The sequence below is a fragment of the Prionailurus bengalensis genome, chromosome B3 (genome assembly GCF_016509475.1).
Source record: "Prionailurus bengalensis isolate Pbe53 chromosome B3, Fcat_Pben_1.1_paternal_pri, whole genome shotgun sequence".
NCBI lineage: Eukaryota > Metazoa > Chordata > Mammalia > Carnivora > Felidae > Prionailurus > Prionailurus bengalensis.
Genome location: NC_057355.1, coordinates 50,367,364 through 50,389,913, shown reverse-complemented (window position 1 = coordinate 50,389,913; position 22,550 = coordinate 50,367,364). Strand labels below are relative to the sequence as shown.

The window sequence follows — 22,550 nt, the reverse complement described above, 5'->3', positions numbered from 1 at the left end:
TGTTTCTGTGTCTTTACTGTTGAAAATAATGCTTCTGTTAACATGGAGGTATATGTTCAAATTAATACTTTTATTCTCTTTGGATAATTACCCAGAAGTGGGATTTTTGGGTCATATGGTAGTTCTATTTTTAATTTTTAATTTTTTATGGTAATTCCATACTGTTTTCCATTTAAATTCCCACCAACAGTGCAGAAGTGTTCCCTTTTCTCCAAATCCTTGCCAACACTTGTTATTGTTTGTGGTTTTAATACTGCCTTTCTAACAGATGTAAGGTGTTATCTCTTGGTTTTGATTTGCATCTCTCTGAAGATTGGTGATAGTGAATATATTTTCATGTACCTTTTAGCCATACCTATGTCTTATTTTGACAAATATCTGTTCAGATCCTCTGCCCATTTTTAAATCAGTTTGTTTTCTAGCTATTGAGTTGTATGAGTTCTTTATATATTTTGGATATTATTCCCTTGTCAGATACATGATTTGCAAATATATTCTTCTATTCAGCATATTGTCTTTTCATTTTTTATGGTTTCTTTTACTGTGAAGAAGTTTTTTAGTTTAATGTTTTTAGTTTAATGTAGCTCCACTTATTTTTTCTTTTTGTGTCAAATCCAAAATACATCATCACCAAAAGCAATGTCAAGGAGCTTATCCCCTATGTTTTCTTCTAGGAGCCTATGGTTTCAGGTCTTATATTTAAGTATTTAATTAATTTCTTATACATTTTTTTGTGTATCTTATAAGATCATGGTTCAGTTTGATGCCTTTGCATGTGGCTGTTCAGTTTTCCCAGCACATCTCTTAAAGAGAGACTGTCCTTTCCCTATTGTATATTCTTGACTCCTTTTTCATGAATTAATAGAACATATATGTGTGGGTTTATTTTGAGGCTCTGTTCTGTTCTTTTGATCTATGTGTCTGTTTTTATGCAGTACAATGCTGTTTTGATTATGGTATCTTTATAATATAGTTTGGAATCAGGGAGAGTGTTGCCTCTAGTTTTTTTTTTTTTCCTTGAGATTGTTTTCTCTGTTCACGATTTTGTGGTTCCATGCAAATTTTAAGTTTGCTGGTTCTATTTCTGTGAAAATTGCCATTGAAATTTTCATAGGGATTGTGTGGAGCCTATGTATTGCTTTGGATAATATGAACATTTTAATGATATTTTTCCAACCCATGAGCATGGAGTATCTTTCATTTATTTGTGTCTTCTCTGATTCTTTCGCTAATATTTTGTACTTTTCAATGTATAGATCTTTCATCTCCTTGGTTATATTTGCTTCTAGGTATTTTATTCTTTTTGATGCAAGTGTAAGTTAAATTCATTTCTTCGTTTCCCTGACGATTTGTTATTTATGCACAGAAATGAAGCACATCTTAGTGTATTGATTTTATATTCTACAAATTTACTGAGTTTATTTATTTTAACAGTTTTTGGGTGGAGTCTTTAGAACTTTATATAATTACATTCACAATTTCATTGAAAGTTTGAATTGAAGAAAAGTGATACAGTACATGACAAATCTGTCCTAATTTGTTTCCAGGTTGTGTTTTCTGTCATAATAGGTCTGTGTTATTTTGAACTCTTCTTTAATTATTGTATACTCTTCTTTATCATTATTCACTCTCTTTATTTGGACTTACTAAGTCACTTAGCTCAATCATAATTAGTGTCTGTTAAAAAACAATATAAGTAATACAAATTATTCACACTTTTCCAAGGATCGGCACATAACTTTTGGTGTCTTCACTTTTCTGGTACAAAATTTTACCTGAATAACTTTAACTTCTACAGTCAGTCTTATGTGATGATTGTCCTCGTGAGTAAATCAGACCTGAAATTAGGCTGTTTTTATACTCACAAACTTCTTATGCCATTGTTCTGTCTTCTTGTTTATAACAAATTTCAAAGGTCACATTGTACATAATATTTGCTCTGCAAATATTTCTGATGCTTTTGTACAGAAAGAGTGAAATGATACCTACAGGACAGCAAATAGATTTTTTCCCCAAGGTACATGAATAATGCTTCAAAACAAGAAGCATATTTTTTCTTATAGTTATCAAAATGTGATTTTTTTTGAGAATAGGAAAATCATGGTTTACATAATCCCACGAGGAAACCCACAGGATGATGAGAAGATTAGAACTTTATTAGTTCAGTCACTGGTTAACATGGTAGAGGAAAAAGAGAACAGGTGTATGGTAAATGGAGATAGACATGCTTTGTTCCTATTGTATTAACATTTGGTTGATTGGAATATTGATTGTCTAAAAACACTAGTCATTGCCTTTGGCAGGAAGCCTGAATGCTTTATTTATTGGGCTCATTTTAATTTTCTCATATAGTTATGTAGAAAAGACAATTCATTTTTTTGTGTGTCCTAATTGTTCAGAAAGTGACATATTATAGCATTTCACCCAAGATTATAGTTTATTAGAGGACGGATTTTTAACAAAATCATTGTTTAGGATGTGAGCATCCTTCCCTTTGTAATCTGTAATCTGTATTTGGCTAAAGAGGTTTGTCAGAGCCAAAGCATTTCCTACCCTCATTTCTACAGATAAAACGGTGTCTTCACAAAGTAAGTCACCTTCTTTTTTCTTCAGTCAGTTCAGTAATATAAAACTGATGTTTACAGGTTTTATTCCTAATTGCATAAGTCTTACATTCTGTATATAAATAGAAAAAAAATCCTCGGAGAACACAAATCAAACCATGACTAACTTTCAAATATTAAATTGAGTAACTTTTTGTTTGTTTTTTTAGTGCTTTTTTGTTTTATAAATTGTTTCCGCAGTGAGCATACATTTTGATATAATTAGAAAATACATACTGGAAAGTGACATCTGAGATTGGTGGTTGTTGTTGTTGCTGCTTTTGTTTTTATTTAGAATGGAGGAAAAGCCAGCAATGTTGTTTGCCAGTGAAAATTATTTTATTTTGTAAGTAACTTCCATGAAGTATTGAGCATGATTTACAAAAGCTTTGTGACTTTTAAAAGAGGGGGGAAATAAAGAACATATATATACACATCCATAAATACCAGCATCCTTTGTCTTTTGTCATATAGAAACAAGAGTCTTCTCTTGGATGTAAAATGCAACTTGGTCATACAGTGAATGAAAGAATATTTTAAAAAATGAAAATATATTTTAGAAAGTATTAAATGTTTATTGTCGAATATTTGGAAATTTTAGAAACCTTTATAATAGATTAACAACAGCAAGTCTTCTCTTTTGCTGAATTCATTCTGTCCTTGTTTCCTCATCCCATTAGATTAGGGCTCTGCTTGTTCTTGGCATCATCTTCTCTACATATCTGGATTTACATAGGCCAGAAACTCTCCCCAGATAACATACGCAGTCTCATCCTTTCATATTAGTGAGGATCCTGTTTATTAACTGTACTTAATTATCTTTCTGTTTAATGTACTACATAAAAAAAAATCTCTTCCTTTTAAGGCAACTTCTAATAGTTACAAACTCCCATCTGTCATGTTCAGTGGCTTATTCTGGGGCTTCTCCTTGTTTTATTCAGTTTTTCATACCCTATCTTTCTTGTCTTATTCCACAGAACTCTTTTATTTTTGGTCCTTTTTATAATCTTGTTTGGTTGGTCTTTGCTAACTAAGAAAGTACCTTATTTTCCCAGGATGCAGTATTCTTGTGAGAGTAAGAATCCCTTATGAAGTATATTTGTACATGCTTTCCTAGCTAATCATTTCCTGAGTTTCTGAACTGACCATCCTTGCATCTTATACTTTGCTTCAGTAAGAACTGTTTCCATATGTCATTTATTTTAATTTTCAGCTTTGATAGACATGCTCATATCCCCAAAATCACAAGTAAAAAAGATACATATTATCATTTCTGTCAGACCGAGGATATATACCTTGTAGTGAAGTATACAATATTTTCTCCAGCTTCTCCATCTTTTAAATGTTCAATTTGTTTTAATGCCCCATTCAGTTGATTTTCAGTGTGTTATCTAGTAAATTTTCAATGTTACTATAGTTTTGTTTTTTTTTTTTTTTGAAATTAGCTTCATTCTCTTTTTATGAAATGTATCATGGCTCTTTAAACCCAACCAAACAAAACATTTCAGTGAAAACTTCTCATCTGTTTACTTAGAACTGTCTTTTATTTGGTTTTCTCCAGTATGTTTAATTTTTTAGGAACTCTTCCTTAAATTTATTACTCCTGCTATAGCTTAAGAATGTAGAGGACTGACTATATATAATTTGAATTCAATGAAAAAGATAATAGTCACAGGGTATTAGATAAAATTTATGAACCATTTACTTAACCTTAAAACATGTAGATAAGTTCATCTTCAAAACAACCCTTTACCCAACCCTACTTTCTAAGTTGGTATGTTTTTCTTTACTTGTATTCATTAGCAGACTATTCCCACCTAGTGTTCTATTTAGTTAGAATTACTTTCCCCTACTAAGGGAACAACAAATTAACCTGATGTGATTGCATATATAACTAAATTCCGCACTTGTTTTTTAGCTAAACCAACAAGCTACATTATATGCGCGCGCGCACACACACATACACACACACACACACACACACACACACACACACACACACACACCCTGAGCCCAGCTAGAACAGGAAACTGTCTATGGATGGCTGATTGAAAATCTGTTATGCCAAAGTGAATTGTTCAATTCAGTTTAATGATATTGATAATAATACTCTGCTAAGCTGTGCAGGGAAAGCAAAGATGAATTATACATCATTTTAATTCTAAAAGAACTCTTAACAGTTATTTTGCAAGATGACATCTTCATTATGAAATGAGGCCAAAGATTACTTGGGTGAGGCTCTATTGAAAGGATGGATCCAGTTGTTGGTATAAACCCTAATATGGGGGTCCCCCACTTGATAATTCCTCTATTTGATCACACTGCTGTTCTCTAGACTCACATGAAGGATAAAAAGCTTCAGCCAGACCCTCATGTAGTAGCAAGGCTGGATCTTGCTGTTCAAAAGTTAGAAAAAAATTTAGTGAAGCTTAACTCCCTGCAGGGAATATTCCAGTACCATTACCAAACATATTCTGGGAAAACACACCATGAGGAGAATATACTAATAAAGGGAAATATGCTGTTACCATACTGTGGAATTGAAGAATAATGGAAAGTTGCCCATTTCAACACTGTGGGAAGGTATTCTGAAATTAGATTTAAAGATTATTAATGCAAAATATAAATGTTTCATGTAAATGCTAGACTCCTACTGGATTTATGTAAATATTCATTCATTATGTATCAGGAAGTTTTGTGAAATTATTTGTAAACGTAACTTCAGAGTGATAGTCTTTCTTTTAAGAAGATACCTGCATTGTTATATATGAAAAACACAGAGAAGTACTGATCCAAACAGGTCTTTTTCCTATCAACCTAGGATGGTTTCTGGAAAATCCAGTATCAATACTAATACTTAATACTTATTTAATATTTTGAAGTCTATGGAATACATTTGTTACTATCATACAATTTGATCTTCAAAATAATATTGCAGATAGGTAGATAGGGGAGGAAAGTAAGGTTTGTAAGTCTCTGTGGATTACCATACTTCTAAGTGGAAGAACATTCCCACAAAATATGTGTCATATCCCTACTATGTGTCAGAGACAATGATTGGCTCTAAGGAGAGAAATATCGAAGACTGGCCCTAAATATATCCTGAAGAAGCCCATATTAAATTTCATTGAATGGCCCTATGCTAGGGAACTCAGGTCTCCTCTGTCTACTCATTCAGTGAATTTTTCTACCCCACCAGTGGCTTGTCACTGAGAGTCCTTCCATGTGTTGTAAAAACTCATCTCCCTTTAAAATATTACCATTACCATGGGAGAGTCGCATATAAGTTTTACCTGCTACTAGTGCTCTCTTATTAATTAGTTGGTGACCTTGTTCTTAAAGGATAGGCAATGAAAACAGTCCCTTGTAGAAGGAATTATAGAATGAGCATTCTTTGGAACTGGGAAGGTTTGAAAGGTCTGGGAGAGTACAGAGTCACGGAAGACATACCGCTGTAGGATGCAAAAGAGGGATGGGGATGTTTCTGGAGCATTAAGTCAGCATTTAGAATGCTTTGAATCTACTTAACAATCTTGCCAAGAACCATTTTAGACCAAGGATAGCTATTTAAAGATGTGTGTGTATGTGTACACACTCACACATATATATATGCGTGTGTGTGTGTGTATATATACACACACACACACACACATATATATTATGTATGTGTGTTATATATATAGTATATATAATATATATGTTATAATGTACATAAAATATACTATATATTATACATATGTTATATATGTATATACAGTATATATGTATATATTAATATTTCTTAGGCACCAATATTAAGACAGAGTCTAGGTTATGCTCCAATGACTGATATAGCAATGAGCAAGAATTTCATAATCCTTCACCTCATGGAGTCCACAGTATAGCAGGGGTGTGGATATTATCAAGTAATTAGAGCTTCTTGCTGCTATGAAAGAAGCTTGCACAACAGTGGAACCCAGTCCAGTCTGGGATGTAAGGGAGTTCTTTGTGTTCACATGACAAATTGGACCCTAGAACACTGAGAAAAGAATAGTGAGCAGAGTTCTTGTCATTACTTAAATCAATAATTAAGGGGCTCTTTCAAAATAATATTTTCAAGGAAAATGATAAAATAGTTTGTTATTTGTTGAAATCCTTGAAATACACTGACTTGGCTGACATTGAAACTTATCTCATCTTTACAGAAAATACATGTCTTCAAGAAGACCTTGCAGGCACTGATCTACCCCATGTCCTCCACCACCCCTCACAATTTTGAGGTCTGGACGGCAACAACACCCACCTACTGTTACGAGTGTGAAGGGCTCCTGTGGGGCATTGCCCGGCAAGGCATGAAGTGTTTGGAGTGTGGAGTGAAATGCCATGAAAAGTGTCAGGACCTCCTAAATGCTGACTGTTTGCAGAGTGAGTACCTACTTAGGCTAAAGACATGTATGCATAACCTACATGCTTTCATATTAGGCCTCTGCAGTTCTTGCTGGTTTTCAGTAATTCCACCCCCTACCCCTCCTAAGATTCACATACCACCCATGACATTATATTGTTGATGCTGTGTTCCCATAGTGCCAGGCTCTGACTTAGATTCCTCAGAATGACCAATTGCATGCTTGTCCAGTAGAAAACTTGAAAGTGGCTTCTGATCTGTTTGGTTACTTCCATCTCTTAATAGCCCTGTGTGGAAAGTGGGAGTGTGTCAAGTTATGTTCCTCAAACAAGGACTAAGGCACACCCTTGTAAAATATATTTTTAATATTTATTTATTTTTGAGAGAGAAAGAGAGAGAGAGAGAGAGAGAGAAGGGCACAGAGAGAGGGAGACACAGAATCCAAAGCAGGCTCCGGGCTCTGAGGTGACCTCACAGAGCCCGATGCAGGGCTCAAACTCATGAACAGTGAGATCGTGACCTGAACCAAAGTCAGTTGCTTAACCGACTGAGCTATCCAGGAACCCCAGAAGGCACACCCTTGTGATTACAATAATCTGAATTCTTTTCCAAGCCTGTTTGGTATCTTGGAACCAAAGGCTTCATTTTTCTCCACCAAATGAACAGGAATAATAAAATTTATCTCAGAGGTTTATAGGGAAGACAAAATGAAATAGTCTTTGCTAAGAAGTTGGCGAATAGGAGATGCTCAGTGAATATTAATGGCTTCCTCATCCTTTTACACTTCTGTATAGATACATATCACTTCAACCTTTATTAAAAGTTATCTTAAATTTTCCATCTCCAAAAGAAATTATTTATACTAATATTTTATATTAGGTCCAGTAATGCCAAAACATCCCAGTCTAAGATATATATTATTGACTTCACTCCTGCATTGATTTGGTTGTGGCTGCTGGCCTTAAATTACTAAAACAAAAAACAAAACAAACAAAACACATCACCAAAGAAATGTACTTAAACATGTACTTTCATTTGCAAACTTTTTTTTTTTCATGACTAAATATTGTCCCCTCTGTTTACTGTTTATATGAATATAACCAATGGATAGAGTCCATGGGCTTCCTAAACTTGAGGGGGATCAGAGAAAAATGTCAAAATAAAGATTAAATCACAAATGCTGTCACTTTTGGTTTTGTAGTAAGTCATACTCATTCTACAGTTTTCTCTCCTTTGTTAGTATTCTTCCTACACAGTCAAAACTATCAGATCAAATGGAGGCTGTTAATGGTAATGAATGCATTTTTTTTTTTTTTTTCAGAATAGGTAGTGTGTCTTTGAAAAAAAAATCTAGGAATAACTGCTTAAAAGGAAGGGGGATGGACTCAGTACTAAGCTAATTTTCATAATCTCATAATCCAATTAGAATTGAGTCTACTTATTTAAAAAGTGAATTGTAAACAGGCATCTTAAGAAATAAGCCTATTAGGGTGGTGACTTTTGAGAAAACAGGAGAAATATTGTCATCCAGAAACAAATGGCTTGAGGGGCACCTGGGTAGCTCAATTGGTTTAAGCATCTGACTCTTGATTTTGGCTCAGGTCATGATCTCAAGGTTCATGAGATCGAGCCCCATGTTGGCCTCTGTGCTGACAGCAGAGATCCTGCTTGGGATTGTCTCTTTCCCTCTTTCTGCCCCTTGCCAGCTCTCTCTCTCTCTCTACCAAAATAAATAAATAAATTTATAAAAACAAAGGACTTGAATATATTAATGAAAAGAAAAGGTGTATATTATACCTCAGAAATTAGCTGATTTTCCTTTCAGTGTTTTAGAGACTAAACATGTCACCCATTCTTTAGATTTTAGAAGCATCTTTATATCCATTTCTTAAGATGTGTTGGCGGATATTGGTTAAATTAAGCAAGTTTTTCTATGTGATTATATATTAAACTCATTATACATTATAAATTTGAAGATACTTTAAAATGTACATGTAAAATAAAAAATATTTGTGAAAAATTAGGGTGGGTATGAATGGCCCAGGAAGGCAATATTTTCTTTTTTTTTTTTAATTTTTTTTTTAACGTTTATTTATTTTTGGGACAGAGAGAGACAGAGCATGAATGGGGGAGGGGCAGAGAGAGAGGGAGACACAGAATTGGAAACAGGCTCCAGGCTCTGAGCCATCAGCCCAGAGCCTGACGCGGGGCTCGAACTCACGGACCGAGATCGTGACCTGGCTGAAGCCGGAGGCTTAACCGACTGCACCACCCAGGCGCCCCTAGGAAGGCAATATTTTCTTAAGTAATACCTCCATACTGTTTCCCTAAAATCCACACTCGCATTGAACAGAAAGAAACTTTGCCAAGTATATGAATTCAACGTCATGCCTTTCCACAATAACTATCAATATAATTTGAAAATTTCTCTACAGAATCTGTGACATTTCCTTAAGAAATTTCTATTTTCATTGTGTTAAGCAAGAATTTTGTGCTGGTGGCACACCCTGTGTAAAATATTTCCATGTATGCCTACAATGGAAGAAAAGGGCAGAGTTAAAAGAAAAAAAAAAAAGGAAATCAGAGTTGGAAGGTCTAGTCTAACTAATATAGCCTCCTATAAAAATGAAGATGTTCTATGATTTCTTTCTCAAAATGGTCAATCTGTTTGAACACCTCTAGGAAGAATTTAACACCTTGGCAGGAGCTTAATTCATCACTAGAAAATTCCTGTGTATAAATTACAGCTTGAATCAGGCCCTGCCTCCTGGTATCTTTTACTCTTTAAACTCCTATTCTTTAATCTTACCAATGGAGGGGAAATATTTAATATATGTACTTCAATTGTATATGACAATTTTTCAAATACTTGTCTTTTTCAAATAATAGTCTTCTTCAGGTTTGTAGACCCTTATTATTTTGCTAGGTTTTTTTTTCTGAAGACCTTGAGTCTGTCAACATAGATACACACAAATACTCAGAATGAAAACAAAACAAAACAAAAAAACACTTTACATGTGGTCTGAGTAGTGATCCATGCCAAGGAGAGGATATGCAAAGTTACTTCAAATTCATTTGAGTTTGGTGTTTCATTCCTATCCAGTCTTGTGTCCATGATTTATACGCTTGCAGTCAAGTGGAATGAGACCAGGTGATTGAAAACCCCACTCACTGCTCCAGTATTTTCTCACAGAGAAGCATGGAAATGTCAGATAAGTTCCCCCAAACAGCCTCACCTCCATTCCTGTCTAGCTGATTTTATTGGTGGTTCCTTCACTTTACCATCTTCTTGGCCCAAAGCTGGAAACCATGCATAGTGGTAGACAGAAACAGGAGACCAAAGGGAAGTGGGTCTGTCTTTCAAAGAAGAGAACTGATTCATTCTTGCTCCTTCAGTTTCAGCCAGTGTCAGTAGCCAGAGTCCACCTGTTTTTTCCTTAATAACTTGTTAGTGGCCTGCTATTTTAAAAAAAAAAGTTATTTAATTCCTATTTTGGAAACAGAATTTGGTGGTAAAAGAACTGTAGCTAATCGAGAAGCTGTTTGTCACCTGCATGAACTGAATATAACCCATAAGGAACTTGATGTGACAGTTACAGTGGTAGTTTTAGATAACGAACCAAAAAGACAAAATGTATGTTGGCTGGGGTGAGGTTGTATGCAGAGTGAGACGTAAGTAGAAGAGAAATCATGTATAAAATACTTTCCTTGATTATTGTTTTGAAGTAGAAAAGAGACAACTCAAAAAATTGGAAAAAATATCCAAATAATCATGGTATGTAACCCAACTGGCTTATACTTCTTTTCACATCTCCAAAGAAGGAATCCCAAAGTCCAATGGAATAAGCATTCTGCCTAATTTTAATTCTTAACTGGAAAGTATAAGTACCTGCATAAGTACAGAAAATATTTTGCCAAAAGTTCAGGAAACTAGCATCTTGTGAGGTGATCTTTCATTCTGTGTGTTTTCCACTGACAGGATATTAAGCTTCTGTGTTCTGTTAGCCATTGCAAATTGATAGCATTAACAAAATTTGGCTAGGACACTCCTTTCTGCAAACTAGATATTGATTCTGTTTCTTTTGTATTCGTATTACCACATTTTGCAACTGTGATATCTTAAGACATTTATTTACATATACTAAATAGCTACTGTGGGTGGGAGCTTTATTCTGGGCTTTCAGAGCTCAAGAGAACATAACCACTGCTGTCCCTGGATTCAAGCATATTTTCAAAAACTTACATGAGTGGATTTGAACACATATCTTGGAATCTTTTAACCTTCTACTCTTTTATCTATCTATCTATCTATCTATCTATCTATCTATCTATCTATCTATCTATCTTTAAATTCAACTTAGTTAACATACAATGTAGTCTTGGTTTCAGGAGTAGAACCCCATGATTCACCTCTTACATGTGGCACCCAGTGCTCATTCCAAGAAGTGCCCTTCTTTAATGAGTACTTAGGAGGCTTAGAAGTAGGATTCTGTGTATCCACTGCTCTAGGGTGGAGCTTTCTTTATGTCTCCAGAACCTAGTACATGTTTTAGCATAGTTAGATGCCAATAAATGTTGGTTAAACAACAAATGAGGGCATGGGAACTGCAGTAAGAAATAGCATGTTATGGTTTAAAGATCATTTTTCCATAGAATCATAGATGGTTAGGGGAGCCTTTGAGATCAGTGGATTGGAGAACCCAGTCTACTGATCTTACTGAATTGACGCAGTCCAGTTTCTTGTCCAAAAAGAATCAAATAGATATTATAGATAGGGTTAGAACCCAGGTCTCTGAATTCCCAGCCTCATAATCTGACTTAATTTGTAAAGAAATACACAAAGTTTGTACTAAGGGAAAAATGGAATGTTGTTGAATTTTATTTTTGGTGCTTTTCCACTCTCCCATATAGTAGCCCTGACTTTTAGGCAAACTATGCTGCCCTGATTTTGGCTTCACATGATGATGATGACTCAAGGCATGTGCACTGTGGCTAACACATAAGCTTGGAGTATACGCCAATCACAACATACCTACTGCATTGACTTTTCAGCAACACTAAAGAGAAAATAATAAATTAACATGGGTAAAAGTGGAACTAGTAGTTGAGTTACTTTCACACAACGGTCATGAACCTCAAGGAGTAAACTAATAATGGAGCATTTTCAAGTGTGGGGTAGGCTGCTGTAGGGAGATAAAAATGGTGAATAAGCCTTATATGATGCCATATGTTCAACATAACAGAAGCAATGGATATCTGTATATCCATATCTATGTCTATATTTCATAGTCCTGAGTTACTTGAGAAAGATCTGGCTTTTATTCTTGCTGCAACCAGAATTTTTCAAAACTCTCTGAGCATCACTTTCTACATATGTGAAAAGAGTTAATAATACTGGCTAACGCTCTTCGGCTGAACACCACCAGAAACATGTCTGTAGTTTTAAAAGTTCACTTTATTATCCATTGCTGCAATGGAGAATACGCATCAGGATAAACAATAGGGCATCTCAGTAAGAGGCTATTAGAAAGCAGACATTGCTCTGGATCAGTTGTTGTCTTGAAATGCGGACAATTCTATGATTATGTGGGTTAAAAAAACCTTATCTCCAAGCAGGATAGACAAGAGTGCGTCTAATCGCTGTACTTAGCAAAGAAACAGTGGTTACTCATTAGGAGAAAGAATGTTTGGTATTTTGTGATCTGTACAGTGACCTTGTTTTCCTTTGTGCTTAGACAAACTTGTGAGATGGCCTTGTTTGTCTCACATTAACACTGTCACAGAGTGACCGTGTGTGAAGTTGGTGTCCTGTGAGTTTGCTCGTGTCCAACGGGAGAACAACATGGCCTAGCTTTGAGTGCCAGACCAGCTTCCAGCAACATTGTGAACTAGCTGTGTCAGCCAACTTCATTTCAAAGGCTATTTAAGAAAAGAGAAATAGAAAGAAATCTTGTGTTTAATATTGTCTTTGTTTTCCTTTTCCTTTTTTTTTTTTTGACAGAGACATGAGAAAAATCTGTTACTAAGAGTGATAAGAACAAAAAAGATCTTTGCTCTATCTCTCCCTTGATTTCTTCTTTTCCTTACATAGTAAAGAGACTTTTGAAATTGAGGACTTTTTTCTTTTTTTCTTGGTTTTAACCCTGACCTATGTAATTTGTGATGCTGCAGTAACTGGAAAAATTCTAGAAAGTTAGTATCGAAACAATGCTCATGAGGAGAGCCTGGATGGTTCAGGCAGTTGAGCGTTTGAGTATTGATTTGGGTTCAGGTCATGATCCCAGCCAGAGTCCTGGGATTGAGCCCCCTCATCCATGCTCAGTGCGGAGCCACTTAATATTCTCCCTCCCCTGTCCCCACTAGTCCTCTCCCCTGTTCCTGCTCTCTTTCTCTCTAAAATAAATAAATGAATAAGTAAATAATAAATGAATCTCATGAAATGTGTAGTAGCTTTGACACACAATTTTGAGTGAGACTTCCTGATTTTATCATCTTTAATATGCAAATCTTTCTTGACTTGTTCTACAAGTTTGCATTCACCAATAATGGTACTATTGAATATGGTAGAAGTTGGGGGTGGGGGCAGGGAAGAAAGGCTGAATTTTGGTTTTGGGCCCAAGCTCAATAAAGTAAAATTACTTTATGGATGGTGGCAGTTCCATGAAAGGGGACACCCCTGCCCACATTCTCCCATTGTCAGCGATGGGGCACCAATGAGAGTGGGAGATGATGATCTCCCAGTAGCTCTGTGATCTTCCAATTATTCTTCTGTTAAATGTCAGTCCTTTGTTGTGTTTGCGAAATAGAGTGGAGTGTGTGGCTTTGATTAAGAGTAGAGGTTAGGGCTGATTTGAAGACTAGAGGTGTTGTGGGTCTTCTCCTTGGATAGATTCAAGGCATATTAAAAGAGGAGGGGGGCGCCTGGGTGGCTCATTCGGTTAAGCGTCTGACTTCGGCTCAGGTCACGATCTCACTATCCGTGAGTTGGAGCCCCGCGTCGGGCTCTGTGCTTACTGCTCAGAACCTGGAGCCTGTTTCAGATTCTGTGTCTCCCTCTCTCTCTGACCCTCCCCCGTTCATGCTCTGTCTCTCCCTGTCTCAAAAATAAATAAAACGTTAAAAAAATTAAAAAAAAAAGAGGAGGGTTAAGATGATCTTGGATGTAAAGCCGCTAAAGAGAAAAGATAGAAAATACTAGCCACCAGCCAAGTGCCCACCTACATGATTTCATGGGAAAGAAAAACAGAAGCACCATGAGCAGGCCACCTACAGGATTATACTGGGAAAGGAAAGAAAAACTATGAAGTTTCTTATGTTAGGGACTCCTAGAGAACCACCTCAGTATCAGACCACCTGCATGCATTTCATGCATATTAACCACCTGCCTACTCTGAGTTCACCAGCTTCAAATGCAGGTAAAAATTTTTGGATATGAAAAATAAAAATATTGTAATAATAATATCTTTTTGTTTCTCTGAACTTTAAATTTTCTTAAATCTTTAAATGCTTCATTGGCTCCAATCAAGCAAATAGTTACAGAGCATTTAGCACATGGCTGATATTGGGTATGGCACTGTTCATGGGGAGACTTTATAAGTTGTTTCACAGGCCAAGTAATCATATAGCTAAAATCCCCAAATTCCATTTTAATGTATAATTCTTTAAATAGTATTTGTATCTTCACCTGTGACATCTAGATGTTATACTTGCTTAATTATTAGAATTGAAACTTAAACATTATTTCATTTAATCCTTACCACGACACTGTTAAGAAAGATACTATTATTTCCTTTTGTTTTTCAGATGAGAAAACTAAGGTTTACAGAGATAAAGTAGCCCAATTTCAAATGGGTAGTAAGTGGCAAGTCAGGATTCACACGTGTCTGCCTTCTTCTAGCATACGAGCATCACGAGCCACTCTGCTCCTTTGCCTTATTTAAAAGTGATTTCCTTGATGTATTTCTTCCATTTATATCTGGACTTATGCCCTTGTTTTATGCTCACTATAAGTGCATGAGGTATATAGGCCAACCAATTGCTGCTTTCTAGTGATGGGCACACAGCCTTTGTTTTCTGAAAATTTCAAACCCGAAGCCAAATGCCCAGTGTATTTTGTCTCTTCGTAAGATTCCACAGCACACATAACATTTTACCCTGAATTTACTTTTGTTTCTTCCAGGATCATGACATCAGGGTAAGAGTGTATACAAAATTCCTAACACATAAAATTGAACCTGTAGCCAAATTAAGTACTCAATATGGCAATCATTTTAGGTTTCCCCAAGAAATATTCTGTCTTCTCTATTTTTTGAGTGTATCCTATTTTGTAAGCAGCATGCGTGATACTTGGAATACATATTTAGTTGAGATTGGCCTTATAGGCTAGCATGTAAGATAAATGAATACACAGGGAATTGGGTCAGTGATGATAAATAGTTACGAATTTTGCAAGGTAGTGGCTTGAAATCAGCTGTGGTAGGAGTATTTACACCACAGAAATCTGCTAATATTACAGGTCAGGTTTTGTTTGTTGTTGCTTTTGTTGTTGTTGTTTTCCCATAGGGGAGGGGAAAATGTGACCACTGTGTTAGGGAAGCCCCTATTTCTGTTAAGGAAGAGATAAAATCGTACATTGAGAATGGAGGTTAGTGGAGTGAGGTAAGTGACTTGAAGAAAGTAGAAATGTTTTGTAATAGCTATTGAGAAAAATAAGAAAGAGAAGAGATTGAGACCAAGAGGAAATATTGCAGTTATTATATGTATGTATCTGAAAGAAACACTGAAATTATCAATTGCTGTGTAAAGGTGGTAAAATTGTGAATTTCACATGACATTTATATGTTTTGGGTAATAATAAAAATTATAGAGACAAGTAACGGTTCTGATTTGCTGTCCCTTTAAATTTTGTAGAAGGAAACCATGTGGGATGTTTGCCTCTGTCTAAGGATGAAATCTCTTGCAGTTTTGTTGTGCGTAATTGTATTGTCTGGTTTGTCAATTAAGTGTTTTTAAAAGTAACAATGATGGGGGCGCCTGGGTGGCTCAGTCGGTTGAGCGTCCGACTTCAGCTCAGGTCACGATTTCGCGGTCCATGAGTTCGAGCCCCATGTCGGGCTCTGGGCTGATGGCTCAGAGCCTGGAGCCTGCTTCCAATCCTGTGTCTCCCTCTCTCTCTGCCCCTCCCCCATTCATGCTCTGTCTCTCTCTGTCTCAAAAATAAATAAACGTTTAAAAAAATTTAAAAAGTAACAATGATGCATTCCATTTGGATAATGTATTACACTTTATAAAGTGCTTTCCTGTACATTATCTCTTTTCATCTCATTTACGGTTCATCCTTTGTTGACATATTATTTACTGTATTTCTGTGCAGCTACCAGACCTTCTATAATACACTTTGAAGGAAGAGTCATATAAATGCAAATTTGTTTATATCTGATGACTTTGAGATAAGCAGACTAAGTCTGAATGAAAACAATAAACCCAAAGGGTTAGAAATTCATGGCAAATCGCAGCTATTTCAGAAACAGTTGCATTAGAAAACTCAGAGGAGGTGTGTGGGTTTGAAAAACAGTAGGGCAATGTAAAGTACTTGTAGATAGTGACAAAAATTAATTACAGATTTGTCTTTATATGGCCAAAGTAGATAGACTTAAGTTGAATCATTTCCCTCAGACCAAACATGTAAGAGTGAAAGTAGAAGTTTTAAAATTCCACATATCTTTTCTAGGAATAACAGAGAAAGGTTTAAATAGAAGTCTCTGATCCTCTGCTCTCCCCAGAATAGTGGTTTCAAAGTTTATGACTGGTCTCTTTTCTACATATTACAGTGTTCTACTCCAACATCAAGGGCATTGGTGAAGGATTTCACAGATAATTGTCAAGCTTACCTAATTTACTTCTTTAAAAAAAATTCAAGAGGCAGTTGTTGAGTTTAGAAATTTGATTCCTTTAGATAAAAAATTTCTTGATATTCTACCTTTGAATTTGGCACTTGTTGGTTGAATGGGCATTATTTTGTGGGTAGTGGTCAGCTGGCTCTTCCTGAATTTAGAGAAATAATTTAAAATATACTTAACTCTCAAGAACGTTAACACTTTTTTCCTATAGTCTTTTGGGAACACTAATAGCCAAAACAATAATAGTTACTTAGAAATTGGAGGAGAGTTACGTTTTATGGCACTTTTAACCTGTTGAACATTCATTCATAGGATGGCTGTCACATACCAAACTTTTGGGGTATTTTGAATCTTGCGGTAACTTTTTCAAGCCTCCACTGTCTTTCTATTTAATGAATATTTCAGTACTTGAAGTACAATATACCTCTTGGGGAGCTGGAACTATTAAATGTAGCCTAAACTAATTTCATTGTATAAGAATTATGCACTGTGCAGTTAAATCATTACTGATAAATTACAAGCATGGTTAATTGTTTAAGGATGTGTAATCTACTAATGTGTAGCTGTTCCAGGGCCTGTTTAAACAGATGACTGGGACATTTATAATGTCCTTTCAAATTACCTTAAATGCAATGCTTTCATTTTTAGTATATTTTAATGTGGTTTAAGACTCAAAGGTTTATTTTGTTTTTTAATGATAAAGACAGGGAATATGCTCTATCATTAAAATATTCATCCCTTTAACTTTCTCTAATTACATTTTGGTTATTATGTATGTATTTTTCCCACATTAGGAAACAAATGTTATACTTTTAAATAAATGCAGTTTTTCACTAAAGTACTCCTGTTAAATTGATTATGAATTTATTATAAGGAAAGTTAACAGCTGACCTCTTCCTCTTTGTCTTAGATTCTATGCTTAAATTGGGCTTAACATGCAAAGACTTATATTCAAAGAACATTACTGAAGCTATCCTTTGTGGTAGAAATGGTGCAGATAAATTATCCCATTTAGGGATGCCTGGACGGCTCAGTCTGTTAAGTGTCTGACTTCGGTTCAGATCCTGATATCAAAGTTCATGAGTTTGAGCCCTGCATCTGGCTCTGTGCTGACAGCTCAGAGCCTGGAGTCTGCTTTGGATTCTGTGTCCCCCTCTCTCTCTGTCCCTCCTCCTCCTTCTCTCTGTCTCTTCTCTTTCTCTCTGTCTGTCTCTCTCTCTCTCTCTCTCTCTCTCTCAAAAGTAAACATTGAAATTTTTTTTAAATTAAATTATACCACTTAGTCTCTAAATGTTTCACTAGATATTAGTATGCCTATTTCAGGAGTATAATATTTCAAAAAATTGTAAGTTGGATAATACAGTCATTTAGATGAAAATTGGAATTGTTCCTAGCTATGAACATGAGTTTTGTTGTTTTGTTTTTATTCTTTTCACAACATCTCAGTTGTTCTGATCCAAAAATACTTGGTTTCAGCAGTGGCAGTTCCTGCAGTATTGGTACCTGGGGTTTTGCATTCTCATTTCATTCTCACTAAGGAACCATGAGAGTTGGAATCATGGTTTGCTGTTTACCTGTTGTATAATATTGTGCAACCCACAGGCCACACAGAACATTGAGAGTATCTGGCTGGTAGTTGGAGAATGTGAGGGACCCAAGAACTGAATTTTGGAAGTCCTTCACTGCCAAAAGGATTGGCGTTATAAATAAAAATGCCCAGAAAGTTGAGACCAATCACCAAAGTACTAGAAATCAAAAAGGGTTTTAAGTAGAAATAATTCACCCTGTTGACAAGTGTGGCCATATCACAGAATGAGAGTTCAAGCCTGTGGTCTGTCAGGTATTTAGAGATCACCTAGCCCAGTGGTTTCCAATTTAGTTCCAAGTAAAATCTTATACTATATTTCAATATATAAGAGAGAGTGGTGGTGTTTATTTTATAAGAAGAATTTAAGCACTCAATTATGATAAATTCCATCATTAAAAGTAAGCACTTTGCACACAAGTATTTGGAATTCTGATTTTTGAATGACACTTGCCTTACATATACAATCTATTTCTCACATTTGTGTGTGGTATATATGTGGAGTATATAATATCATTATTGTGTGCATTCTGTTTGTTTTGAAAATTTAGATGACATATTTCTACAACCCCTGATTTCATCAAATAACAACAGAAAAATACTGGGAATCATGCAAGCCCATTTATTTGCCATTAACTCAAAAGACTAGTTCTGAATATTGTCCAGCAATATTTGTTTGTCCTGATCTTGTCCTGATCTCTCCTTAAAACTAAAGCATTTATTCATTCTCATATTCCTTCTTTTTCTCCCTCCCTCTGGCTATCACAAAGTAACTTTACATACATGTACATCACCATTGATTTTTCCATTATAGGAGCAGCAGAAAAGAGTTCTAAGCATGGTGCCGAAGACAAGACACAGACCATCATTACAGCTATGAAAGAAAGAATGAAGATTAGGGAGAAAAACAGGCCAGAGGTGTTTGAAGTAATTCAGGAAATGTTTCAGATTTCTAAAGAAGATTTCGTGCAGTACACAAAAGCGGCCAAGCAGAGTGTACTGGATGGGACATCTAAGTGGTCAGCAAAAATAACCATTACAGGTAAAAGTAGTTATCTTTAAAATTTCGATTCCACACTGAGATTTTCACATGTCTTAGAAATCACTGCTAATAATAAGAATAATAGGTAAAGTAAGTAGAATTTTTCTTTCTTGTCAGTATTGACCAGTGTAGTTGTATTTCAAAGTTCTCATGTATATACTAGATAATTGAAGTAATTTCAGTCTGTTGGTTGTTCTAATCAAAAGCTCTTCCAGAGGAAGAAGGTTGTCTTTTACAATAGACTCATCAATGCCCTACAATTTCCAAGAGATTAGCTTTGTAGCTGTCTGCCCCTGATAAATTACAAGAGTAGCTAAAAATCTCTTTAGTCAGTTTTTCTTAATGAGAAAACACACATTATTTTACTTAATCCGTGATCGATACCCCTCAAACAATTGATCCTAGAGTCAAGGCAATTTGAGCTTAGTGATGTCTGAAAATATGAACTCCTGAAGTTGCTTACAACATTAACAACAAGCGCATGCATGTTGTGTTAATGTTACCAAGCATCTTAACTTACTCATATGGCACTTATAAGATAAAGAAGCTTTTTATTTACTAGGTTGACTTGATCAATAGTGATAGCAAACTTGCGGTGATATGACTCTTGGTTTGGGCTCAGGTAATAATCTCATGGTTTATGAGATCAAGCCCCGAATCAGGCTCTCTGCTGACAGTGCAGAGCCTGTTTGGGATTCTCTCTCTCCCTCTCCCTCCACCCCTTCCACGCTCATGCTGTCTGTCTCAAAATAAATAAACTAAAAAAAAATAGTAACAGCAAGCTCATAAATAGACGTACAGTTTAAATTACAGACATTTGGATTATGTTGGATAAACTTTTGCATGCTGTATGTGCATCATTATTTCTCTATGTGTGTATGCAGTAATCTATATATAAGTATATAGCTGATGTGTATATGAAAGTGTATGTATATAGTTAATATTCATTTCAAGCAAAAGCAAATATTCAAGGAAGGGTTTAATACTTAGCATTTTAATTATTACATTAAGTATTTTTTTAAGTCCTAATGTTCATAATAGAAGCCCTGGAAGTGCATCTGTAAACCCAGTGTACAATGTGTTAGAAAATGCTTCATTATAAATAGTCCCTTTTTTTGTTTGAGGAAATCTTTATATTAAAATGTCCATTTTGGCTTATTTCAGTGGTTTCTGCACAAGGCTTGCAGGCAAAAGACAAAACAGGGTCTAGTGACCCATATGTTACTGTTCAAGTTGGAAAGAACAAAAGAAGAACTAAAACCATTTTTGGAAACTTGAATCCAGTATGGGATGAGAAGTTTTATTTGTAAGTACATAGTGTGAAAATATTATGCTTGTTAATGCATTTGGGAATAAATTTAGTGGAGGCATGCTAAATATAGAAGCAATAAGTATCTCATACTATCTATGCAAAAAATATAAAAAGTAAGATTGTTATGAAGTCACTTGATACTCTTATATTCTTTATTCTTTATCTTTGGAAGCAAGTGAGTAGAAAGAGTATTTCAAACAAAAGGTGGCAATAAGTATATAGAAGCAATAAGTATCTCATACTATCTATGCAAAAAAATATAAAAAGTAAGATTGTTATGAAGTCACTTAATACTCATATTCTTTATTCTTTATCTTTGGAAGCAAGTGAGTAAAAAGAGTATTTCAAACAAAAGGTGGCATGGTTGGGGTGACTTTACAGGAGAAAAAGGAATAAATAATTTTGTAACTTGGGTTGACCCAACGCAATGAGGAATTTACTGGCTTGATTGACCAATATTTTGACGTCTGAAGATTTATATCTAAAGGCAATAGATTTGGGCAGGATTTGGCCCATCCCACCTACACCATGATGAAATGGTTGATGATAACTTTTACAACCTCTCATTATCTTTGAGGTCATTTATTTTTAAGCGTCTTATATTTTACACTAAACAGCAAAAAGTTATTTTTCTGACATGGGTTCTTTTCTTTCTAGAGACGTAAAATTACTTCCACTTAGCATTTGGTAGAAATGAAAATTCCTAACCCTGAATTTAAGGACAGTCATTTCATTTTATTTCCTCCTTTCTGTGCTGATGGTTTAAACATGGATCTTGTTAACATGCTAAGTAAGTGAACTTAACACCTCCAGCTTGTTTGGGAATATAGGCAATAGTGAGTAAGAAATGAAAAGCTCTTCTTCTGTATATGGGCTGATGAGGGAAATGTTGAGAAATAGACTTGGGAAGTTTGTTGGGACTAAATAACAGTGGGCGCTATAGAATGAGTTTGGATGGTTCCTCCCTTCACACTGATAGAAGGAACCATTTTTATATTCCTTCATTTGTTAACAGAAGGCAAAAATCAATTGACAGTCATAATTTCAAGCCTCGAAAGCAGTAAAATAATGAATCAAGCAGGATAAGGGCAACAAAAAAGGACAGGACTATGGCAAACTTAGAGCAACTGACTCTTGGAAAAATAGTCTAATTCTAGAGTACTTTGCGTTAAAAATCCTCTTCATCCCCCTATTGCACCTATTCCACCTATTCACCCCCCTTTATCCCAGAATTCCAGACAACCAGTGATCTTTTTACTGTCTCCATAGTTTTGTCTTTTGAAGAACATCAAAGGGTTGGAATCACACAGTATGTAACATTTTCATGTTGGCTTTTTTCTCTTAGTAATAGACATTCAATTTCCTCCATGTCTTTTATATGGTTTGATAGTTCATTTCTTTTTAGCACTGAATTTTATTCCATTGTCTAGCTGTGTCACAGTTTATTTATCTGTTGACCTACTGAGGAACATCTTGGTTGCTTCCAAATTTTGGCAATTAAGAATAAAGCTGCTATAAACTTTCATATGCAAGTTTTGGTGTGAACATAAGTTTTCAATTCCTTTGCGCAAATGCCAAGAGGCATAATTGCTGGATTGTATGGTAAGAATATGTTTAGTTTTGTAAGAAAACCAGCAAACTGTCTTTTAAAGTGGGTGTACCATTTGGCATTCCCACCAGCAATGAATGACGGTTCCTGTTCATCTGAATCTTCTTTAGCATTTG

General features: G+C 35.4%; 1 protein-coding gene across 4 annotated transcripts in view; it reads left to right on the top strand.

Moving 5' to 3' along the window:
- The window catches only part of UNC13C (unc-13 homolog C), a 617,803-nt gene that overhangs the window by 261,950 nt on the left and 333,303 nt on the right, over positions 1-22,550 (top strand). For all 4 annotated transcript variants that reach the window (XM_043555384.1, XM_043555383.1, XM_043555386.1 and 1 more), the window contains 3 exons: positions 6,788-7,007; positions 19,286-19,513; positions 20,678-20,819. In XM_043555384.1, the coding sequence (XP_043411319.1) occupies positions 6,788-7,007; positions 19,286-19,513; positions 20,678-20,819 (590 nt within the window). The remainder of the gene's footprint in view (positions 1-6,787; positions 7,008-19,285; positions 19,514-20,677; positions 20,820-22,550) is intronic.